The following is a 26,551-nucleotide window of genomic DNA, read 5'->3' on the forward strand; positions in this document are numbered from 1 at the left end:
TAATAAGAAGCTCCACTCCTAATTACTGCCAGTAATCATTAGCTCCAACCTGTACATTCTGTATATAATTGAACATTTACAGCATATCCTAGATTATCTTCCATATATCTGTATACCATCTGTATATACACCATGTATAACTTTTGCATTATATAAATATTGTACATTTATATCTCATTTATCTTCACATATGGTAGCTTACACACATCTTGCACATATACTGAATTCTTATTTTTTCCTATAGATCTTATAGACATATATATTCTTAGTGTATTTTCTCAGCAGCCTTTGTACGTTTCAGTGCCTAGAGCCTTCATATTTATTTGTTTTAAATCATCTTCTTTCGGCTTCTCCCAATTAGGGGTCGCCACAGCGGATCATCCGTCTCCATACCCCCTGTCCTCTACATCTGCCTCTTTCATGCCAACTACCTGCATGTCTTCCCTCACCACATCCATAAACCTCCTCCTTGGTCTTCCTCTTTTCCCCCTTCCAGGTGTCTCCATCCTCAGCATTCTCCTACATATACCCCATGTCTCTCCTCTGAACATGTCCAAACCAACTCAATCGCTCCTCCCTCACCTTGTCTCCAAAACGTCCTACATGCTCTGTCCCTCTAATAAACTCATTCCTAATCCTGTCCATCGTCGTCACTCCCAACAAAAACCTCAACATCTTCAGCTCTGCTACCTCCAGCTCCACCTCCTGTCTTTTACTCAATGCCACTGTCTCTAATCCATACAACATCTCAGGTCTCACTACAGTCTTATAAACTTTCCCTTTCACTCTTACAGATACTCTTCTATCACAAATCACTCCTGCTATCACTCTTCTCCACCCACTCCACCCTGCCTGCACTCTTTTCTTCACTTCTCTAACACTCTCTCCATCACTTTGCACTGTTGACCCCAGGTACCTGAACTCCTCCACCTTCTCCACCTCTTCTCCCTTCAACTGCACCACTCTACTGCCCTCCCTCTCATTCACACACATGTACTCTGTTTTACTCCTACTGAATTTCATTCCCCTTCTCTCCAGCGTGTACCTCCACCTCTCCAGGCTCTTCTTCACCTGCTCTCTACTCAACCACAAATCACAATAATTTAATTGTTTTAAATATATTTACATATTTATCTGCACTTGTCAGTTTGCACAATGCTGCTATTTGCACTTCTGGTAGATGCTTTGTACTTGTACTACGCTATGTAATTTCTTTCTTTCTGTCAATCTATTTATTTATCTATCAAGCTATCTATCCGTGTCAATTTGTCTATTTATCTGCTAAATTATTAATCTGTCTGTCTGTGTCTGTCTTTCAAGCTAGCTATCTATACCAATCTGTCTATTTATTTATCTGTCAAATTGTGTCTATCTATATCCATCCATTCTCCTTCACCTGCGCGTGCACACAGCATATTTGTAAAACAATTTATTATAATCTTTTGATCATCTCTCATCATGCGAACACACCTGTACTGCAATCTACCTCAAAATACCACAAACGTCCTCAAGCGTCGTAAAAAAAAAAAAAAAAAAAAAAAAAAAAATCAATAATAATCCCACGCATGCGCAGTGCCTCGGGTAAGCGTCATGGGTCACGCGTAAGCAAGTGTGTGCGCATGCGCACCATTGAATGTAGCAGTGGGCGCGTATCGGGTAAAGCCAGCGGGAACGGGGGGGGTGTGCAGGCGACGACCTCGATCTATTCAATGAAGAGAATATAAATGATTGTCTATTGGGTCCCACGCATGCGCAGTGCTGAGCGTGGCGGCCGGTGTGTCGTTGACGGCGAGCGCAGCGGCGTCCGCTCATCACGTAGCGGCGCGTTCTTCCTGTCTCCGTGTGTTCAGTGCCCCAGTTCCTGTTTCCGCCCAAATCACAGAGCACATCACTGCTGTACTCATCGCCTCGAAGGTAAGCGCTGGCTCCTTTTTTGTTTGATATAAGAAAATGAAAGCACGTTATAAGAATGAATTCACGTAGGAATGGGATGCTCTTTGTGTCAGACTGGACGTCCGGCCTGTTGCTAGTCTTCCATCCTCTATTCGGATAAAACTAACGGATATCCTGCAGCTCCTCTGCATATTCTCTCTCATGTTTTTCAAATCAAGCATTAAATATTCTTCTTTTTTTTTTTTTTTTAAACAAAACGTCAAATATCTACCATCAGGAAATCTGGAGACGCTCCAACAAGCAGGTGTTTCTATACAGCACCATTCCTACATCCCATATCCATGATCTTGATTACAATCAATAAACATTGCATATGCATTCATGTAAATAATATCCTCCTGAAATTGGGGCCATAAACCTGAACCATAAAAGCTCTTATTTTCTCTCTTGCTCTGCCTAAAGCATATCTATTTGTCTTACTGTCATGATTGGATCAAGTGGACATATTCAGCACAGGTCTCTGAAGTTGGTGTGTTTTGCATCATCTTTGAAAAGGACCGTGCTGATCGGCAGGAAAGAAATGGGAATTTGAATCGAATGAAAAGAAGAACGCTCTCATTTGACTTGCCGGAACAGTCCTGCCCGTGCACCGAGATATACCCTTATCAGGTTTATTGTAGTCATAAAAGGAAAGATGGAAAATGGAAATCCGAAATAGTATTTAGAAGTGTGAAATGCAATTAGAGGAATAGTGTGTCTCAGACTAATGCATGGTTCTCTCTTGTTTTACAGGAACACCTGCATTTTTATATGAGGCAGTGTCAAATAGTTTTGGGACCAGCTCTGTTAACAAGAAAGTACTTTAATTGTCTACGTTTACCTTCAAAATAGTTGTCCTAGAAGTCTCTTCGGCAGTTTGCGCCAGATCTCTACAACGGTGTCAAAACACAGTAGATAAATCTGGCGAGTAGGGTGGGAAGTGAGATCCTGTGGATTGTTCTCCGCCAATCATTATGCACATGTTGCTGAATAGTCATTTCGACATTTTTGGGGGTTGAGCTCGTTGAAGGTCTTCCCAATCTCTCGATTCCAGGGTTAGGGTTAGGCCGCACGTCAAAAATATGACATGTCAAACATCTCTGTGACAGATTTGCCCAGGTTTACGTTTGCTCTTAGTTCCAGCATGCTGTCCATGATGAAATCGTAGACTTCGTAAAGCACCTGGTCGGGATAGCACCATTAGTCACGTAACTTTTTGAAACCAACTTGTACGCTCAACTCGTGGAACAGCCCTTCTCATGCACCGAGATGTTATCAGGTTTATTGAAGTCGTAAAGTTGGAAAATGTAAATCCGAACTAGTATTCAGGAATGTGGAATGCATTAAGAGAATATATTAACATTTTAATGCAAGTTTCCAGACAAAAAGAAAGTTTCAGAGTGACGAGGCCATCAGTTTCTCACTTCTCTTATAATCCACTTTCTGGCCACTTTAACAGGAATACTTTTTTTTTTTTTTTTTTTAACAGTTTATTAAAAAAAATAAAAAAATAAAATAATTTTTAAGGAGTGAAAATGCATAAAAAGATTCGGCAAGGTTTGTCTGTACATCTAAACCATCCTTGGACACCCTGCTTTACTTCGTCATGAGGGAACCGCCATGACGGCCATCTTTGAAACGTTTACACCAATCAAATGTCCCACCCTCGGATTAGCTTCTTATCACCGTACTGTGTTCGAAGTCTTCCACACGTTTTATGCATTCGTTCACAATAAAAAATTCAATACCACGTGCTATTCATGCTCCAACACTGCTGTCTTAATTAACGGTCTCTGGACTGGCCTGCGACATGTGCGCCAGTAACAGGATACGCTAGCCACTTACTACCGAGCGTAGCACCACCACGCTAGCATCTATTTCTATACCTGTAAAATGAAAAGCCCCGGTTTAACTTGAACACCCATTGTAATACACTTGACCACGGACATCCAACCTCTGCATTTAATTTTCTAATGCGTTTCCATGTTTTTTTTCAGCTAACATTTTATAACTGGGTTTTCTCTATAGTCTATTCTTCAGGAGATGGAGGTAAAATGTTTCTCAGCTTCTAATGTTTTGCAGTGTGTTTTGTGGTTTTGCTGCATAGTACAGTTACTCCCTTCAGATGGCCCTTTTTTTTTTTTTTGTATACTGGCGTTACAGGTTCCATTACCATTTATAATGCAAGCCCAGGCCGGGACAGTCTGTCTCTCTACCGTGCTTGACCTGTGAGCTTGTAGATTTTGGATCCTGTCTTTCTCCACAGTTTGGACTCCATAACTTATTTTTGATTACGGTACTTTGGTGTTTATATCTGTGTTTTTTAGCACATTTTATTTTTTACTTCTGATGAGAGGTTTGCATCTTGTGGTCTTATTTGAATAGTGGATTGTCCCCAGATCCTGCTCCTAATATTGTTGGGCAATTTATACAAATCTTTCTCAACTGCTCAACCTTTTTTTTTTTTACTAGGACACCCTGTTTGAAACCACAATTTATTGTTAGTTCACCAGTGGTTTCTTTTTCCCCCCTCAGGACTTTCCAAATTGTTGAATCGGAACCCTGCTTCAACCCAATTATACGTAATGTTCGTGCAATGACTAACCTTAACTCTAGATATTTTCTCAGTTTTAAAACCATGTTGTTTTATATATATGCTTTAACACTGAACGCGGTCTCCACAGGTCAAACCCAAGGCTCAATTAATTTAAACTTTTTTACATTGTTCAAACAATTATTATACATTGTTTAAACAGGGCACGCCTTAGCATCAACAAACACTTCAGTTTTAGCAGTGGGTTCAAACGAACAGTGCCAGGTTGTTTAGCATCTGTTGAGAGGATAGTAAAAGCAAAATAATGTCGCTGATATTTTCACAGGGCTTGGGTTGTGCAAATGGTGCAAACGTTGTCCAAACTACTCAGTGATAAAGTTCAGTTTATTACGTATTTCTATAATCAAGCTCATGGCTACACAAACTCCATAAACCAACAGTGGCAATAAAACAGAGGATTCCAGAGGATGCCACGTTTGCTCCAAGTCAGCTCATTAAATGTCTGCCCTGATAGATTTGCCCCGCAACTGTAAGTGATATTACTGGAAGCATCCAGGAGCAACAAAAGCCCATGCAGGAAGCGATAGATGATCCAAAATCACAAAAGCGGGGCCACCGAGTGCTGAATAGGGTCGTGTGTAAAAATACACCTTCGAAGTATTGGTTTACTTTCTGGGGAAAGATATACTGAAAACTGTTGTTTGTATATTTGTATTATATATTTTTACAATGGAGATACATTTCGATGACCCCATATCAAGAAATCACATTACATACATAGACCTACTGTAGCCTACCCAGGAGTCTTAAAGAATGGTATATATAAATCTTAAAGAATTAAAGCAGTGTTTAAATAAATGCACAAGTGTGATCACACATAAAAGCAGAACCTACATTTACACTTAACCAGAGCGAAATAAGGGTTAAGGGTCTCACTCAAGTACCTAGCAGTAATCGTTTTTCGGTGGTGCTAGGATTTGAAAGAATGACCTTGTGATCAAAAGTCCAACATCCTATCCAATAAGCTACATCATGTATCTACATCAGTCTAAGAAGAAAAAACATCAGTTTTGGTGTCAAAAGGAATTGTTGCTGCTCATCAGTCTAAGAGGGGTTATAAGGCCATCTCCAAACAATAAAACATTTCAGCGAGAAGGATTGTTCATAGATGAAGAGTTGCCAGTCTTTTCAGGAGTGGGCATTCAGACGGAGTTTATTGTTCATGTAAATAAAAATAAAACTTGTTCAAACACGTGACTCCTTAGTGACAGCGTAAGACTAGAAACCAGTGGACGTTAACTTTTGCCTGAGATATTTTCCTCACCATTTGCAAATTTGAAGGGAGTAAAAAAAAAAGTCAAATTTAGTGATCACTTTGCTTAATTTATGTGAAATGGTTGATGCCAGTATGTAGAGAATGCCCAGATTTGCCTTCACTTCCTTTTTGGTGACCTAGACATCAGAATGTGTTTGGAGGTTATAGATCAAATGTCTGAGGAAATAGTTTTTATTGATCTCATGATTCTGTGATCTAGATTTTTTTTTTTTTTTGAGGAAAAAAAAAAATTGTGCTTCTTCCAGAGACTCGTTAGTCAGAAGAGTTACGATTAAGTGATGGGAAGTCCTCAAAGATTTTTGAATTCTAGTGTCTTCACTTTGACTTCAGCTTTACTTTGTGCAACCTAGATATTAATATTTGTAAGTTTTTTTATATATACACACTGAATAAAATTATAAACGCAACTCTTTTGTTTTTGCCTCAAAGACCCAAGACTTTTTCTATGTACACAAAAGGCCTATTTCTCTCAAATACTGTTTACAAATCTGTGTAAATCTGTGTTAGTGAGCACTTCTCCTTTGCCGAGATAATCCATCCACCTCACACGTGTGGCATATCAAGATGCTGATTAGACAGCATGATTATTGCACAGGTGTGCTTTATGCTGGCCACAATAAAAGACCACTCTAACGTGTGCAGTTTAACTGTATTGGGGAGGGTCCAAAAACTTCAGCTCATGAAAAATGTGGCAAAAACAAGTGTTACATTTATAATTTTGTTCAGTGTGTGTGTGCGTGTGTGTTATATATATATATATATATATATATATATATATATATATATATATATATATATATATATATATATATATATATATATAATTTTTTTATATATACACACATACACGTACAGGTGCATCTCCATAAATTAGAATATCATTAAAAAGTATATTTATTTTAGTAATTTGATACAAAAAGTGAAACTCGTATAATATATAGATTCATCACACAAAGACTGATATTTCATGTTTATATCATGTTTAATTTTGATGGTTTTGGCTAACATTTAACAAAAACCCTCCAATTCACCATCTCAAAAAAATTTAATACTTCATAAGAACAATCTAAAAATATTTTTATGAATTGTTGGCCTTTTGGAAAGAATGTTTATTTACTGTATATATACTCAATACTTGGTAGGGGCTCCTTTTACTTTAATTACTGCCTCAATTCAGTGTGGCATGGAGGTGGTATGAAGGCCCAGGTTTCTTTGACAGTGGCTTTCAGCTAATTTGCATTTTATGGTCTCTTGTTTCTCATTTTCCTCTGGACAATACTCCATAGATTCTCTATGGGGTTCAGGTCTGGTGAGTTTGCTGGAGAGTCAAATACACCAACACCATGGACATTTAACCAACTTTTGCTGCTTTTGGCAGCGTGGGCAGATGCCAAATCCTGCTAGAAAATGAAATCAGCATCTCCATAAAGCTGGTCAGCAGAGAGAAGCATGAACTGCTTTAAAACCTCCTGGTAGACGGCTATGCCGACCTTGGACTTGATAAAAGACAGTGGACCAACAACAGCAGATGACATGACTTCCTAAATCACCACTGACTGTGTAAACTTTACACTGGACCTCAAGCAACTTGGATTCTGTGCCTCTCCTATCTTCTTCCAGACTCTGGGACCTTGATTTCCAAATAAAATGAGCAACTGAGCAACAGTCCAGTCCTTTTTGTCCTTTACCCAGGTGAGACACCTCTGACGTTGTCTCTGGTTCAGGAGTGGCTTGACTCAAGGAATGCATCAGTTGTAGCCCATGGATACGTCTGTGAATGATGGCTCTTGAAACACTGACTCCAGCTGCAGTCCACTCTTTGAGAATCTCCCAAATTCTTGAATGGGCTTCGTTTCACCTTTACTACCACATCTTTTCCTTATATTCAACTTTCCATTAATGTGCTTGGATACAGCAGTCTGTGAACAGCAGCTTCTTTAGCGATGACCTTTTGTCTCTTTCCCGCCATTTGCAGGGTGTCAATGATCGTCTTCTGGACAAGTATCAAGTCAGCAGTCTTCCCCCATGATTTTGTAGCCTGAAACAGACTGAGACGCCATTTAAAGGCTCAGGAAACCTTTGCAGGTGTTTGAATTTAATGAGCTGATTAGCGTGTGACACCACAAGTCCAATATTGAACTTTTTCACAATATTCCAATTTTCTGAGATACTGAGTTTTGGGTTTTCATAAGCTGTAAGCCATAATCATCAAAATTAATAGAAATAAACACTTGAAATATATCAGTCTGTGTGTGATGAATCTGCATAAAGAGTTTCACTTTTTGTATTGAATAACTAAAATCAACTTTTTAATGCTGTTCTAATTTATTCAGAGGCACTTGTGTATATATAAATGTGAGTCACTCGTTTTAAATATTTAATCACGATTAATTGTATGATTTTTAATGAGTTTTCTCGTAAATAATCACCTTAATCCCATTTTTATACTCTAATCAACATGGACATGGACAAATATGAATGCTTTATGCAAATGTATGTTTATTATTAGTGAAACCAAACTCAACAACGAGCATGAAAACTAGACATGTATTGAAGGTCATATGTTTTTCCAAAGTAATTGGTCATGTCTATTAGACGCATTAAGAAAAAAGATCTTTTGCACTAAGCAGTTTACCTACACGAGCGTGTTTACATGTTCACATGGCTGGGCAGCTCGTGAAAAACACTCCAAACGGAACTCATGCTCCGTTTCCACACGGATGGTATTAATTGCCGGATGTGAGACTCTCTGCATTATTAAAACATACGTTTTAGCGCTTCCTTTTTTTCCGGTGGAGTTTTTCTTTATATCCGAGTATTGTTTTTTATTTCGCCTCTCTAATATTTATTTATTAATTTTGTATAAAAATGGTCAAACAAATGTGCGCTGCATTGATTGCGCATTATAAAATTTAAATGTCTGTCAAATGAATTTGCGTTAATGTGTTAATTTTGACAGATCTATCTATCTATCTATCTATCTATCTATAAATATATATTTATTTATTAGGGACGCACCGAAATGAAAATTCTTGACCGAAACCGAAAAAGAGGAAAGCAAGGCCGAAAACCGAAACACCGAAAGAAATTATGCCAATTATTATTACCATTGCATTTATGGCTATGACTGTGTACTAACCTTACTAAAATCAGGGCATTTCAATTGTATTAATTAATATTAAAGTTTCAAATTTTTGGTGGCCGAATATTCAGTGCATCCCTAATAAATAAATGTATATATATATATATATATATATATATATATATATATATATATATATATATATAAAATCACAAAATTTACGGTATGGTACTTACCTTGGATTTTAATCACAGTTCGGTTAAAAATAAGAGGGGGATAAATGTAAAACAAAATTGCATGACGTTTTTTTATTAATGCAGTTTGTTATTATTTGAGATTGTTTACATTTTACATAAATAAGATGCCTGTTGGTTAAATAATAGGATATTTTATACAAATAAAATAGAATATCAAATTAATGCAGTACACTTATTATATATAATTATAATTATTATAAGTTGAGTAATTTGAATCTGGCACAAATTAAATTGATAAAATAAATGTAAAGATTGAATTTAATAGTTTACATTTGTTAGATATTATTTGGGTAATACAGACAAGTGTGTGTTTTATAGTTATTACATTTTCTAACGATATGATATTTCAGCATACTTTAACAAATGTCTTTCTTCCATCCATCATTTATTCAGTCTCTCTGATTATTCCAAAGTTAAGTAATTTTTAGAGGACAGTACATCTGTACTGTATACAAGCTGCACACTGACTATTCTACTACACTGAGAAGATCTAGAGAAGATAGGGTGTGTGTGTGTGTGTGTGTGGGGATAGATAGATAGATTATATATATATATATATATATATATATATATATATATATATATATATATATATATATAGATATAGATATAGATATATATTATATTTTATGACGATGTCTCTCCGGGAACGTCTACATGGATATTGCAATCATGTCTCTAACACACTGTTTTGCTTTACCAGGACTGGATGTCTACAGCACCTACACAATGTTAAGCGTGAGAAAACGTTAAGAGCCAACGAAGTCCCGAAGCTGACGGTCCTCTCTCTAAATTGGGAAAGTTCACAAGTTCGACCTTGGGGCCTTTTGGATCGCTGCGATTGCTGCCCTTCTTCGCTACTGTCGACCTTCTTTTCTGTTGGAGGAGTAGCAGTGGGCCGCAAGAATGCATTTGATCGCTGCGCTGTGAGGAGAGCGAGAGAGAGACATGCGGACGTGGACAGGCTCATGGCGCTGGATCATGCTAGTGCTGTTAGCATGGGGCACTTTGCTGTTCTACATCGGCGGGCATCTGGTGCGTGACAGCGAACAGCCTGAGCATCCCAGCCGCGAGCTCTCCAAAATCTTAACTAAGCTCGAGCGACTTAAGCACCAGAACGAGGAGCTGCGCCGCATGGCGGAAACGCTCAGGTCGGTCTGCGCTTCTTCTACACTTTTTAGGCACCCCTTCTTAAACAACATAGAAGAGCAGTGTTGCTCCACCTGCATTTAATGATTGGCTTTGAGTAGAGGGACGAAATAGGGGCGAGCCAATGATAGTCATTGCTTTAACTTCAGCGAGGAAATATGATGTCAATGCAGTGTAATAACGGCTACAAGTTACTTCATAACACTACTTGATTGATTAAATAGTAATTTGAATGTGATGATGCCAACACTTAGACTACGCTCAGATTTTTGCACAGTAAACAAAAGTAAAGCATATATATATTTTTTTGTATTAGATTTGAATATTAGAGGTCGACCGATTCATCGGTTTTAGAGGTTAATCGGCACTTTTGCGAACGCTGGAACTATCGGCTATGTGCAAACATACATCTTGAGACGACTCACTTTGTCTCTACACACGAGACAGCGTGCTACAGATTTATTATTTAGAATTTATTTATTATATAATTTAATGTATAAATATATATTTCCCGTAGCACATTTTGATGATTGTGCTTTTTTATTTATTTAAATAAAGTTCAGTACTATTTTACGTGGAGTGTTTTGTTTGTTTGCTTTTTTTTTCCCCCCCAGTATCCATTGGCTATTATGATCTAACCAACAATCGGGATCAGTAAAATCCACTCGCAATATCTAGGTCAGGGCTCGAAATTGGGGTCGAGCAACAAAAAGCAGAGCAACAGAAAGTCTACAAAAAACTAAAGGGAATATTTAAAAACACCTCAGGAACTTAAATTATTAAAACAGTCTTTCTTTGAAAAGAAAAACAAGGCAAACAACAAACTCAGACACAAGGGACTTACAATAGGGAACTCTGGATAAGGCAGGAGACTCGAGAAGAAAACAAATCCGAAAAAACAGACCGTACAACATAACAAGCAAGCAAGAAAGGGGAATTTAAACACACAAGAGGGTAACAAGGCTCAGGTGGAAACAATAGGAGCTAATGAGGGACTCTGGAACACTTTGGCGACATCTGGTGGGGAAAAACAGGAACCACAAAAAAAGACAAACCCAAAACCTAATTGGAATCCCGCAGATCCTGACACACACACACACACACACACACACACACACAGGGCTGGCAAAAATTATAGTAGTAATAATCGCGATTAAATATTATATATATATATATATATATATTACTGTAATGCTTTGTGTTTTCATTTTTAGAATTTTTACCATTAACATTATTTGTAAATTCTTAGATCATCAGTCCTTTGTTTTATTTTTTAATGGAAAACTGAAATAATTTTTCAGACAAATAGTTTTACTTCTGTCTCGAATACAGTATATTAGATGTTAAATATAAACCCCTCTCATGGTAACTAAGCTATCTTGTTCTGCAGTAATTTTGCCCATTACTTTGGTTCACGCTCTTCTGAGTAGTTTGGCATCAATATATTTTGTTCATTGGCCCAGAAAAACATATGACAAGTTTGAAAAAGTGTGTTTCGTGTATTTTACAAGTGATGAGAAAAAGTACAACAATAGAATGAAACTTGAAAAGAAATTTGGCTGTGCACATTATTTTCAGAGAAATTGCATGTTTGCTTTAGTACTGGGACACTAATAGCGTCCGCCAGTTGCCAATCTGAGTTACATTTCAGATTGTGCTGTGTTTCTTCACAAACTTTTTCAGAAACCACAAACAAAAGGGAGCCCATTGAGCCATTGTAGCAGACTATATATTAATTGCATTTCAAATCCATTCTCAAATTTTTTGAGTGGCTCAGTAATTTCATGGATCTTTAGGCTTTTCATGTGGAACCATCCATAGCTGCACAGAGTGGTCTCCAATTAAAGAGAACTCTATCCAGAGGTAGGGTGCTGAGATGGATCAGGTGGACCTGAAGTGAAGAACAAGAAAGAAGCACTGGTCACTGGTACCTGAAGAGCATCAGAGAGAGAAAGAAAGAGAAGGAGAGTAGATGGGTGATGGGGAGAGATAGAGAGAGAGAGAGAAAGAAGTATGTAAGTGCAGAAAACAAAAAAACATGTTACTAATGTTTCATATCTTTGTATAATTAATCCAGTTTGTAGTTTTAATACCAAATTTGGAATTTGTACCAAAATGAAGAAAGATTAAATGCTGAAGAAATGCTGAGTCTCTGTTAAAATGGAAGCACGCAGAAGTTTAATAAAGTAATTGTAGAAAACATGAACACTAGTACAGAACGACTAGAATGATATTTTCATCAATGCTGTAAGTAAATAGAAAATTCTGCATTACACAAGTGTAGTTAATAAAAACCTGTACTTTCCTGCAGACTTTTAAACACATAGCAGAAGCACAGTATAAAACAATCATACAGATACAGCTTCAGTTAAAGCTCATGTCAAAAAGCAGGAGGAAGAGGAGGTGTGATTTCTGTTGCTATTTTAATTGTACTGGTGTACATATATATATATAAATATACTGTGTGTATATATATATATATATATATATATATATATATATATATATTCTAGTGTGTGTGTATATATGTGTGTGTGTGTTTTATTTGTGTATTGTTATAAATAACAATAAAATAACATACATATTTAAATGATTATATCAGAGCGTCTATTCTGTCCAGAGGCAAAAATTTATAAATTGCTACCATCCAAATACAGTGGAAGTTACACTGGTGCCACTTAGTGGCGCAACTAGGCAACTACCGTACATCCACATAAAGCACCAAATTGTTATATTCAATCCTAATGTCAAATACGGCTTCATTTAAATGTTTTGCGGCTCCATGCACGTTTTATATGGAAGGAGGGCCCAAAGGTTGTTGACCCCTGTTTTCGGGAAATCACAATGCTACAGATGTATAGACTGTTGGGTGTAAAATGTGGAGCAGGTCCACAAATGGATGCGATGGTCAGCTGTGTGTATACTTTTGCCCATATATAGCATATACAAATGTGCACATATGTCATAATCCATTTTTGTATTCACAGAAGTTTGATTAATACAATAGGGATTTTGGTGAGCATTATAAAGCATTGTATTTTATATAATTTAAAGCATTATAAAGCATTTTATTTATATATATTTACATATATACCTCTCGCTTTTTTTTCTCTCAGGTTACCAGAAGGTCAAATTGATGGGGACACTGGAGCTGCAGGGAAGCTTCGTAACCTTGAGGAGCAGTTACTCAGAGCCAAAGAGCAGATCAACTCATACCGCAGTCTACCTGTTGATGGTGAGATGAAAGACACTTGACATTTTGTAATATTTGTCTAATATTTTCTGTTCAGTAAAACAAATAAATAATTATTATAATCTATGTTATATTTACCAATTCAGAGAAGAAATATGTCAGGCTTTACAGGGTTAAATCTAAAAAGTTATCGCTATAAGTTTTTCCCTTATGAGCCATTCGGATATGATGGCGGTGAGGAAAGAGCTTTAAAACAATAAGAGGAAGAAACCCTCAGAGGAGTGAAACTCCAAGGGGAACTTTTTATCTACACCGGATAGTCACATTATAAACCATTCCTTGCGTACCTGTGTACTGAAAGTGTAAACAGATAATTAATTATAGTTTTAACATGAGGTCTCTTTTGTTAAACCACTTACTACAGATACTCAAGAAAACTGTTCCTGTCCATTTCAGTCCAAATCAGCTTTACAGTTTGTATTAGACATTCAGAAACCATGAATCTAAATAGTGCATCAGTCAGAAAGTATTCCGACCCACTGATTGAGCTTGAGAGGCTTTACAATAAAGAATGGCAGAAAACCCCGCTATTCAGGGGTCCTGAGTGTAGATTATTGAGGAAAAAAAAGAATTTGAATAAGTGTAGTATCAGCCTACAACAAACAAAACAAAAAAAGTGAAGGGTGGCTGAATACTTTCTTGGATGCACTGTATATTACAGAAATTTGACTGGTCATGGTCTATTTATCTGTGTATATTATATAATATAATATTAATTTTAATATTTATACTTATTTTTCTTTTAACTTATAATGAAAAACTGGAAAAAAACTGGTCATTATTTTAGTGGGATGGGATATAGCTCACAGCAGGTGTGGGCAATTAATTTTTTACAAGGGGCCACATGAGGAACCTGAATTGTGTCAGAGGGACACACCAGCGATAATATTTTAGGGATTCACCAAAATGAAAATTCATGCCAAATGTGAGGAAACCAATGCCGAAAACCGAAACATCGAAAGAAAAGATTGTCAATTATTAGAACCATTGCATTTATGGCTATGACTGTGTACTAACCTCATGAAAATCCCCTACAGACAGAGTGGGCATGCTCGGATTAACTTTTCTTTTCTGCGCCGCATTCTTCTCATATTTAGAATAGCAATCACGATGTTTGGATTTCAGGTGATAAATTAAACCTGATGTGGAGAAACTCTTTGCAGATTCACCCCCTCTTAAGATTTCAGCATTGCATGTTTTGCAAATTGATATCCGTGGGTCTTTTTCTGAGATATTGAAATAAGTCCACACCGCAGACATGTTGGCTCTTATTCAGATAACCGTGTGCTGGCTGCGCTTTTTAATTGCGTCATTACAATTGTGTTTCGGCCGTGTTGTTTCGGTGATTTAGGTATTTCGGCCGAAGATTTTTGGTGGCCGAATTTTCGGTGCAGCCCTATAATTTATGAATGGCCTCACGAATTTTAATGTGAGAAAGTTCATGCACAAATCATTCCACACATATCATGCGATCAATCAAACAAGTAAATTCTAGTTATCATAAGAAGTCGAGTGATAGTGGATTTTACAGATAGCTAGGTTGGATCGTACTTGCCGACAATCGATTATTCAACCTAAAGTTTTTAAATTGATACTGAATTAATATTTTTTTACTGAACTTTATTTAAAAAACTAAACTAAACGAATATGAATATATTACTGTAATTTGACAAAGATTTTTATTTTGAACATAAATATGCCGCACCCGTCTATAAGCCGCAGGTACCTACATTGAAACTAATGAACTTTACACAGGCTTTAACGAAAGACAGTGACTATAACACTGCTTGTATCTAAACAGTAGCCTACCGAGAAAGTCATAGTTCACTGTCTTCCTCCCTCCTTTCACAACAATTTCTCTCGAAAGTTTACCTTTTGGCATCGTCGTGCGTTTAAAAATCACCATTGGTGGAAGCTTTTCTCCCGATGTCGTGCGGTAATTATTTTAATAAACATTGAGGAAATAAGACTCCAAACTGAGACAAAAAAGTAACACTTCAAATAAACAGCATGTGCTATGTGTCAGTCTCTAGAGGCCTCTCTAGTGCTGTATAATGCAACCCGGAAAAACTATTGCTATGGATTTTTGCCAATAGCCAATAGTTTCAGCAATCAATTATTTGTGCCAATGGATCGGTCGACCTCTAGTGGTTATACAGAATGTAAAATATATAATAGGTGCAGGTTCTGGTAATACAATTGGTGTAAAACATCATATAAGTATGTATTATCACACACACCAAACAGTTTATTTAATGCTTTCAAGTCGTAAACTTTACGTAATTAAATCTATTCAGAGACTAAATATTGACTTGATTTTGTTTCATTGTTTATTATCATGAAGGAGAAGGGGGTCACTAATGGTCCCCTAAAATGTAATTATTCCGAATGTAATTCAATCTAGAGCCAATAGATGGATTCAAAGTTTGAAAAACCGAAACCGTCACAACACAGAAACTTTTTACTCCGAAAATCATGCTCTCTAAAATTCCACAATGGTGTTTTTGTGTTTAGGCCCCGGGAGAAAGCAAGAGGAGTTACGAAGAATGATTGAGAATGGGGTACGAGAATTGTGGTACTTTGTGCGCAGTGAGGTGAAGAAACTAGGCCACGTGGAGACCGGAGACCTGCAGAAACGCATCACCATGCTGCTGCAAGAGCTAGGCCACCATCAGAGGTGTTTATTGCACACACACTCAGAATACATGCATACAATACACAAGTCTCTGTTGTCTCCCGGCTGCAACACTTTTGCCTCAAGGGAACGTAACATTCATTATAAAATGTAAATCTTAATATGAATAACCCCACAGGAAATGCTAGGCTAGAAAGGGTTTCTCCATCAGTGAGGAATGAGACTAAGACATGGTCTGAGACACCCAGGAGCAGCCCATTCACCATAGCAATGTGTGGGAATATGAACCTTGAAAAAAGTTTCATAGGGCTGTCACTAAATTTATAGTGAAAGATTTTTTGCCTTTCACCACAGTGGAGTCAAGCTGCATCAGGTAAAGTAAGCAATAGATACCAGAATTTTGAAGTGCCTGTTTATTAAAAAAATATGCTTTATGTGCCTTTTTCTGTTTGCTTAGAGGCATTTGTAAACTGCTGTACTAAAGTTCAGCGTTGATAAAATAATTTGAAAATGTCAACATCTTTTCACATCATGCACCAAATTATAGAGAATAGTATTAATACTGGTATCAATAGGTACTGGTATGTAAATGATACCCATGCCTTGTCTCTGTGTATCATTAAGGCATTTAGCCCAGATTTACATCTTTCTATTGTTTTGTGGGAACAACCAAAAGCAAAAGAGCACTGGCAAGGTCCTTCACACCAGTCACCCATCTGTACTGGTTTAACATTCAGGGCCGTCATGACAGACTTGTACCACCTGAGCCAGGCTGATGGAGCTGGAGACTGGAGAGAGAAGGAGGCCAAAGATCTCTCAGACCTGGTCCAAAACAGGATAACATACCTACAGGTAAATCACACACAAACACACGCGCGCGCACACGCACACGCACACACACTCAAACACTCGCTTAATCTTTATTCGTTATGACACAGTTAGTGACTAGGGAAAAGGAGCCCAGTGGCGGCATCTGGTGGCAAAAAACAAGCACAGCCACATAATAAAAGATAATAATAATGATTAATTATTAATATAATATATAATATATAAATATAATTTTTTAATTTGTTTGACTGAAAAACATAAAAGGTTCAAAGAAGAATGACATATTGAATTTTTCCCATTAATGCACAAATTTCAAAGTTTAACCACAAAGCATTCTTGTCCCATCGTTAAAAAAATTTGTGCTCCTAAACAACACTGGGAGAAATAAAGTGAAATGTAATGTAAATTGTGAAGTGTGTAGCAGGGGTGTGACTACATGGGTATTTATAACAACGATTCAGCTTTTTGACGAGCCTGATCAGCCGGCACATGGATATAATATGCAGTAAGTCCCTGAATAAAACAGGCTTACGAACGTGCTCACGGAACGGAACCGAGGTTAATACACGAATATACAAATGTAATGCATAAAGAAATATCAAACACACAAAAAAACTGAAATTTAAATATTTGTACAATTTAAATCGATATAATTGTTGCTCTCATCGGCACAGAAGACTTCACATGTTCCTTGCCCTTGTTCTATATAATATAGATGGTTGAATGTTACAAGACCGAGCGACGTCTATCATCTTTTTCCCTCGGTCCAATCCCTCAATTATGTAGTTTCAGACAATGTCTGGCAGACACGTGAGCCACTTCGGCAATTTGTTGGCATTGATGAGTTTGCAATGTGAAGTTTTGTTTGCATCTGTGAAAGCAACTCAGATACTGTATGCAACTCACTGAAATGCTGAGAAACATAACTAGAGAAAACAAAGAAGGAAATCATTTCCTGAACTAAACACTGAATTATTACATTTTTGCATTGCAAAACTTCCCCGTTTCCTCTAAATACCTGCTTGCACTGCTGCTGCTTTGCATTTAAAATTCAAAATACTGCATTAACAGTGTGTGTGTGTTTGGTCGTATCATCACAATGACAATAAAGTCTCACTTTATATTTCTCTATTTATTTATTTTTTTATATTTCTTCTTCACCCCTCTTCTCATTTGTTTGCCATAACACGATTATCCATATCAAATGAGGCATTTATGTAATGCTTCATTTCCAAGCTCTTGAAGTAAAGAATATTGGTGCATTTCAGCATTTTGCACTGATTATTAATTATAGTTTTGTTGTTCTTTTACTGCATCCGAGTTCATTGCAGTTTTTTTATTTATAAACATTTTTTAAGTGCCGTTTTTATCTTTTTGTGCTGCTGAGTAATACCTTTCTATTGAATGACTGTAATCGGAAGGTTATAGACAGGTAATGATGTACTAAGTGCTTTCACTTATAGACCCACTGTCAGTGGTGATGCACAGTCTGTAAGTATTCGGACAGCTGTGGCTTTTTCTTGTTTTTTGCCTCCGTACACCACCACAGTGGATTCCACATAAAGCTGTCAACATGCGGTGAAAGTTTCAACAATTTGTAACAACAATGAGCTTCTGTTTTGTAAATGCGCACGTAGAAACCTAAGTGTGTTTGTGTCCAGAACCCACCAGACTGTGGAAAGGCACGCAAGCTGGTGTGTAACATCAATAAGGGCTGTGGTTACGGCTGCCAGCTTCATCACGTGGTCTACTGCTTCATGATCGCCTACGGAACCCAACGCACACTAATCCTGGAGTCACAGAACTGGCGCTATGCCACTGGAGGCTGGGAAACAGTCTTTAAACCAGTCAGTGAAACCTGCACTGACCGAACTGGAGCCTCTACTGGACACTGGTCAGGTAAATGCAGTACACAGTTACTACTCTTACAATCTTTAAATGTTAACACACATAGTTTTGCTCTGCATGGATACAGTAAAGTATTACAGTACAGTACACTATGATAACTTGCGTAGTATCAGTAGCACGTCTCTTATCAGGTTATAACGGTGAATTGGATATCGGAGTCTGCACTAAACGGTTTGAAGGTTGAAAATGTAGAAGTTGAAAGATTGTCATTTGAACTTTTTCACTTTTAAATTGTCACACTTTTTGTGTGCGCGTTTGTGTGTAGGTGAAAATAATGATCAGGCCATACAGGTGATTGAGTTGCCGATTGTGGACAGCCTCCACCCCCGTCCTCCTTACCTGCCCCTGGCTATCCCAGAGGATCTGGCTGAGCGTCTGCACCGGCTACACGGAGATCCCTCTGTCTGGTGGGTTTCTCAGTTCGTCAAATATCTGATCCGACCCCAGGCGTGGCTTGAGAAGGAGATCCGTGAAGTGACCGCCAAGCTGGGCTTCAAACACCCCGTCATTGGGTAGGAATAAAAAGATTAAAAAAAAACTATCACACATGAACGGTCCGTGTACCTTTTGGTCATTATAATTCCATTTTAGACAGAGAATTCGGAAACTGTAAAAAGACCGTCGTTTGTATTAACGCTTAAGGTGCAAGTGTGGATTGGGTAATCCGGCTTTGTGCCTTTGGGTGGATTCCAGAAGTTGACTGATGCGCATATGTTTTGTCCCCACCATTAGGTCATATATTAGTGACTTCATTTAAAATGATTTTCATTAAATATAGTAGATATCTATGTATGTAAAATAGCTCATACCTAACAAAAGAAATGTACGTGTGTCAGCAGGGTTCCTACGCATTTTTGGAAAAGTATGGAATTGATAAGTAATTAAAAAAATATAAAAGAAATATTTTGTGTTTTCATACTATTGCCCTATTCGGTTTTCTAAACTATAAAATCAAGAATTTGTACAAATGTTTTTTTGGTATAAAACAAAGGCTCAGGATAACTATTCAGGATAACACGTGAAAACGTTTCTGCGCACAAGTAAAACACAAGATACTTATTTAAAAATTGCGTCGTCGTTTTTCGAAAACGTTTCCGTTTTCACGGTCCACGCTGCGTCATGAAAACGCCGTATTCAAATGCATACATTTTGGAGAGCGTTTCTCAAAAAGCTATGTTTTAGTTGACTGAAAACGCCGTCTCGGCCAAAAGTTGTTAGGACCAGACTCTCATCGCTGCCGAAAGAACGCCGTTAGACCGGACTGTGATTGGTTGTTACATTGTGAAGCAGCGGTTGCCATTACAGTACAGCGCCCCATACTGTACCACTAAAGACAAGGAAAATATCAGAGATTCTGACTCTGACATGCATCAGAGATTGTAATGTAATGCATGTTATAGTTGGAATTTAAAATCGTTATTTCAGTCTGCATATTTGAGTCTGGAAATGTACGGAATCGCAATTTTTTTTTTTTTTAGGAATCTTGTGTTAGGTAGAGAAACAACCTATATAAACTGTATAAGCTCCACCCATTTCTGATCTGAAACTGCTGTGTTGTATTGCTTCAAGCCTTTTTCTGTTTTTGTTTCCCTTCGATTTTTTTTTCTGTGCACCCACAACTGAAACAAATGGAAAATGACTTGTTTTTGTTTCGTCGTTTGGTTCTGGAGTATTCGAAGAAAATAAAAACGGTCGTTTTTTATTTTCTATATGAAAATTAAATGACTAGAAGGTACACGGACCATGAATTGTTATATTAATAGACCTTTCTAATATGAGCTAAGAACTCTGGATTTCTATCTTTTTTTTTTTTCTTTTTTTTTATTAAGAAATTTTAAAAGTATGTGAGTTTTAAATTGTTTTTATTTAGGGCGCATTATACCATTACAGATAAAGGTGTCCATTCTTGCTATCATGGTACTCAGGGCACCATAAAAATCAGTGCATGTGGTAATGTGGAGTTGAATGCATTATTCTAGTCAAATGTGGTTAATAAGCTTTTCTCATTCCCTTTAAGAACCAAATCTGAGCTTTTTTTAGATTCGATATCTATCTTCCACAGATTTAATTGGGACTGGGATCTCATAGGACCAAGTGAGAAAGTCAGACGAGCAGTCAGTCAGATATAAAGTTCTTTACGTCTTCAGGCTGTGAATGTTGACTGTTAATTGGTTAAAACCCACCAGGAGCTTGATGTATTTGTGTCCAAAGATCATTAAAACCATACTTTCATTAAAGTAGAAGGGTTTATTATACAGTCGAAACCATTAGTAAGACAGCTGACAGTATCTAAGGAGGCCTGGAGGAATATAAAAGATTACAAATCAGATTAGACAAACTTTCACTATCGTATGCTCGTCCCTACCTCTGTTCAGAAGAATTTTAAATCAATACGTTTTTTCTTCAACTTTTAGCTGCCCAATAGACTTTCAGTGTGTCCCCCTTATTTAGAGACTTTCCTACCTGTTAGAAATGTAATAAAAACAGATTTAAAAAAAAGAACTTGTCAGTAGGTGTGTAGGCTTGTAATGGATTATCTATTTGTTTAGATTTTATTTCAATATCTGTTTTTGCTCACTATCACTTTTGTGTGAAATTAACTGCCTACACTTTTCCTGAATAATCAGCTTTAATGTATTATTATTATTATTAATATATATTTCTTAACATTTGCAAATTACATTCCTAAAGTAGGTGTACAGTTCCTACTAGAACTGTGACCAAGGAGGCTAAATCAGGTGTTGATCTATTGCAGAGTGCATGTACGAAGGACTGACAAAGTGGGAACTGAAGCTGCATTCCACCCCATAGAGGAGTACATGATGCATGTAGAGGACCAGTTCCAGAGCCTGGCACACCGCATGCACATCGACAAGAAGCGTGTTTACCTGGCAACTGATGACCCTTCATTACTGCAGGAGGCCAAGACTAAGTGTGTGAACGTGAAGACAAACAAAATGTGTATTTTTGACAACATAGAGTAGAATCTAGAAGATTTTATACTTCCTTAACATCTGAAACTCCAGATTGGTTTTCTAATTCACAACTCAGCGTCTCAACCTCTGATTAGCTTTAGTTCTCTGATTTTATAATCATTTATTTTTATTATTATTATTATTATTATTATTATTATTATTATTATTAAGTGCATTTCTGGAGCAAAGTTTCTGCATTATTGGCTCACAGTCTAGTGCCATTTACTGCTCTTTATAGTAATTGTTAATTGTATAGTAAATGTTTGAGTTCTTCAGTTTGGATGGTATCTCCACATTCATATGTCTGTAGTTCAGTTGTGTTTATACTGAATATTACTGAAATATTACTATGTTGTGCATCAGGTACCCAGATTACGAGTTCATCAGTGATAATTCCATATCCTGGTCAGCTGGCCTGCATAACCGCTACACTGAGAATTCATTGAGAGGAGTCATCCTTGACATCCACTTCCTGTCCCAGACCAACTTTTTGGTCTGCACCTTTTCATCCCAGGTCCTTACATATATATATTAAATGTTAACTCTCTCTCAGTATATATATATATATATATATATATATATATATATATATATACACACACACACACACACACACACACACACACACACACACACACAAAACAGGTATTCCCCAAGTTGTTTCTTCCCCACAATGGTTCTTACAATTTTTCTATCTTATGGTGGCGATAGCAATACGACAAAATTGTGAAAATAATTTATGTTTAGTGCAGCAGACAAACGTAGCAGCGTACACGGTGTGATACCAGGATGTTGCCAGGATGTACACATCTCCTGCCTTGTGAGATGCCTTACTCTCGCCAGTGATTAGCAGACTCCATTTGTCACTTTTAGTTCTTGTCTCTGTCCTTTTTATCTGCATCACCGGGCACTGAAACAGAGTGCCTTGATTAGTCTCAACAGCTACAGGTGTGCTTCCCACCTCTTATTTCATCCGGCTCCGCTCTCCACTTGCGAACCGGTGCTCATCCTTATACATACACTATATAGAAGTATTGGGACACTTGACCTTTCTTGTTATATGTGGTTCTTTTCCAAACTGTTACCACAAAGCTGCCACACAAATTTATAGGACGCCCCTGGATGTGTGGATGTGAGGTTTCCCCCTAAGCACAAAGCGCTAAATAAATAAATATTTAAAATGGTTTGAAGAGGAAGATTTTTAGTGGCCTGCTATAGGGACCTGATCTCAACCCTACTGAACACCTTTGAGATGAATTGGAACGCTAACTGCACCCCAGATCTCTTCACCTCACCTACATCAGTACCTGCCTTTACTAAGACCCTTGTGGCTGATGAACACATATGTCCACAAGCTCACTCCAAAATCTGGTCATCTTCCCAGAACAGTGGGGGGAATTATAAGAGCAATTTGGGACTAAATGTGGAATGCAATGCTCTGGCTAGGCCATGTCTCGACTTTTCGATTTTTTCAAGTTACAATGGGGTCATTGGGAACACATCTCCATCGTAGGTTGGGGACTACCTGTGTGTGTATGTATGTATGTAAATATGTATATATATTTTGACAGCCCTAATATATATATATAAATATATATATATATATATATATATATATATATATATATATATATATATATATATTAGGCTGTCAATTAAAATATTTAACCACGATTAATCGCATGATTGTCATGAGTTAACTCGTGATTATTCACAACTTAATTGCACATTTTTTTCTGTTCTAAATGTACCTTCAAATAATACTTTTAACGGTTTTAATACTCTAATCAGCATGGGCATGGACAAATATGGATGCTTCATGCAAATGTCTGTTTATTTTTAGTGAAACCAAACTCAACACAGAGCTTGAAGGCAAAATATTCTTGTAAATGTTTTAAAGTAATTATGGTGTTTTAAATTCCGTAAACCATCAGGACTTTTGCTTTCCACAAGGACGGTTTTAATTGGCAGGTGTGTGCTTCATGGCAGATTTTGGAGTAAAAGTCAAAAAATTATTTTTCGTTTTATTTTTTTATGCACTTCGAGTGAAAAGAAAGGACGTCGTCTTTTATATTTATTTAATTATATTTTCAATAATGGCCAAACAGCTGCATTAATCGCACCTTTATAAAAAAAAATATATTTATATATGAATAAAGTATAGAGCCTAATAACATTTCCATATAATTTTAAATGGTTAGATGCTTCTGACATTACAACTATAGTGCACTTGTGTCTGAGATTGTGTCTAAATTCTCTCCCATGAAAAGGTGTGTCGTGTGGCCTACGAGATCATGCAGACGCTGCACCCGGATGCCTCGTCCTATTTCTACTCACTGGACGATATCTATTACTTCGGGGGGCAGAACGCACACAATCAAGTGGCTGTTTATGCACACGAGCCCCACAACCAAGCAGAGATAGTGCTGGAGCCTGGAGATGTGATTGGAGTGGCTGGCAATCACTGGGATGGCTATTCGAAGGGCATCAACCGCAAGAGTGGTCGCACCGGCCTCTACCCCTCTTACAAGGTGAAGGAGAAAATTGAGACAGTGAAGTACCCCACTTACCACGAGGCCGACAAGCTGCTTAAGAAACAGTAAAGGTAGCAGGGAATGCTGGGAAAATTATTTTATACTGTATACTGGAATGAAGAAGGCCTGGACCTCCTGGACAGAGATGCACTTTGTGTGTGCAAAAGGGGGGTGGGGTGTATCAGTGGGCGAGCGTGTGAGGAAATGTGTGTCTGAATGTTAGAAATGTAAAAACTATGTATAAACTGGACACACGGGATCAGTGAACATGCTGCTGCAGGTGTTTTCCTAAAAACCCCAACTAAAATGAAGGCAAACGCATTTCAGATAATGTAAAATCACAAAGCAGTGGTTCAGGCAGCTTCAAATGAGGAATTCGAATTCGCACCTTGAGCTTGTGCTCTGTTATCCTGTGACGTTTCCCTCCAGTCGTTGACTACTTCATTACATCAGTCACACCACACACAAGCTTTTACTTTTTATTTCCTATCCTGTGTTTTTGAATACACAATTGTTAAACTATTTCCCAGAAGTCATGTTATCTGTCTGTGCGTTTCTTGGCGTGAAACAAGGATCCAAACAATGTGCCTGGGAGTAATAGCGGACGGATCGCAAGTGCTAAATTGTTCCGACTCCAGCGCCTTACAGAAGAATACACTCCCGACCTTCTACTCCTTGCTGTTCATTATGTTTTCGAAAGCTTATTTAATGTTAAATATAATGTTAAGAAAAAGGTAAAAAACAACAACACAGGAACTAAACATTTCCAGATAATTATTAAAAGAAATAATGATAAAGCTAGTAAAGAATATTATTAAGTATGATAAATAGAATCTCATTGTGGTAACATTTTAGTCTACTAGAGTGATTTAATATTTTATGTCTGTGTGAACTTTTCTAAACCGATCAAATAAACTTGATCAGCCATTGTGTACCTTTGTGCATGTCTTTGGTTGGCATTTTTCAGAGCTACTCCCTTAATTCCAACATGTTGTCTAGCAAGGAGTCTATTATGATTATCGATGTGAAAAATGCACTAAGGGCTGGCACTAAGGAAACATCCATGATCAGAGGCCCGTAGCAGGTATTTGTCCTGTGGAGATGCAAAAAAAAATAAATGTCTTTTGGAGGATGAAATGTGCAGTAAAGAATCTTGATTCTTTGCTTAAACTATAGCATTTAGCACCACCTACTCGAATGTACAATATGATATGCAAAACCTACATTTAATAAATAGTCCTAGAATTTTTCTAACCTATTTGGCTGCCACACTTCAATCAGTTTATGGAGGTGGCTCTGAAATGTCTGCTCACATAGCTGTAATTTATGACTGTTTTTTTTTTTTTTTTTTTTTTAACTAAATATTATAGACACACTCAGTACATGTTTCTAAGTATGTCTGCAAAGATTGTCTTTTAATTGTCTTTTAAAGTTCAAATAGTCTTTAAAAGTGCTTTTTAAAGAACCAAAAGTCTGCAGACATTTTCTGCAGTTGATACTGGCAAACTGAAAACAAGCAACAAAGGAACTGAAAGCCAGTTTGTTGCCCTGTTGTAATTTTTTGTGTTTTTAGTATAAAAAAAAAAAAATTGGTTCAGCGTAAAATGTAAGCGAAAACAGAATGCAATGATTTGTGAATTTAATCAATTTTATTCACGATAGAGCATAGAAAACATGCCATTAAAACTGAGGAAATGTACAGTTTTAAAAAAATATAAATAAAAGTCTTTCATGGCTGCAAAAGGTCTCAAAAAAAAATTATGATGGGGCACCAAAAGAATCAAAATGTGTTACTGAAAAGAAACAGCTGGAGGAACATTTTGCAGTTAATTATGTTATTTGGCATCCGGTCAGTGACATGGCTGGGTGTAAAAGAGTATCTTAAAGACTCAGTCTTTCAGAAGACGGGAAGATGGGCAGAGGTTTACCATAAATTTGTTTGTTTGTGAAACAATTTTTGAATAATGTTCCTCAACATCAAATTGTAAATACCTTGAATATCTCATCATCTACAGTACTTTAAAACTTATTTTCGGCTTCTCCCATTAGGAGTCGCCAGAGCGGATCATCCGTATTCATGATCCGCATGTTCGATTTGGCACGTTTTT

The 26,551-nt window shown here is 37.2% G+C and overlaps 1 protein-coding gene across 1 annotated transcript; it reads left to right on the top strand.

The window, feature by feature from the left end:
- The first annotated feature begins 1,611 nt into the window (after positions 1–1,611).
- On the top strand, positions 1,612–25,375 carry fut8a (fucosyltransferase 8a (alpha (1,6) fucosyltransferase)). Its single transcript, XM_046855982.1, has 10 exons — positions 1,612–1,914; positions 9,865–10,312; positions 13,427–13,545; positions 16,078–16,240; positions 16,936–17,050; positions 18,688–18,925; positions 19,200–19,446; positions 21,690–21,866; positions 22,273–22,423; positions 24,180–25,375. The coding sequence occupies exons 2-10, from the start codon at positions 10,110–10,112 to the stop codon at positions 24,510–24,512; spliced, it is 1,746 nt and encodes a 581-aa protein (XP_046711938.1). The 5' UTR covers positions 1,612–1,914; positions 9,865–10,109; the 3' UTR covers positions 24,513–25,375.
- Positions 25,376–26,551: the final 1,176 nt, after the last annotated feature.

Source organism: Silurus meridionalis, chromosome 8 (assembly GCF_014805685.1).
Source record: "Silurus meridionalis isolate SWU-2019-XX chromosome 8, ASM1480568v1, whole genome shotgun sequence".
Classification (NCBI taxonomy): Eukaryota; Metazoa; Chordata; class Actinopteri; order Siluriformes; family Siluridae; genus Silurus; species Silurus meridionalis.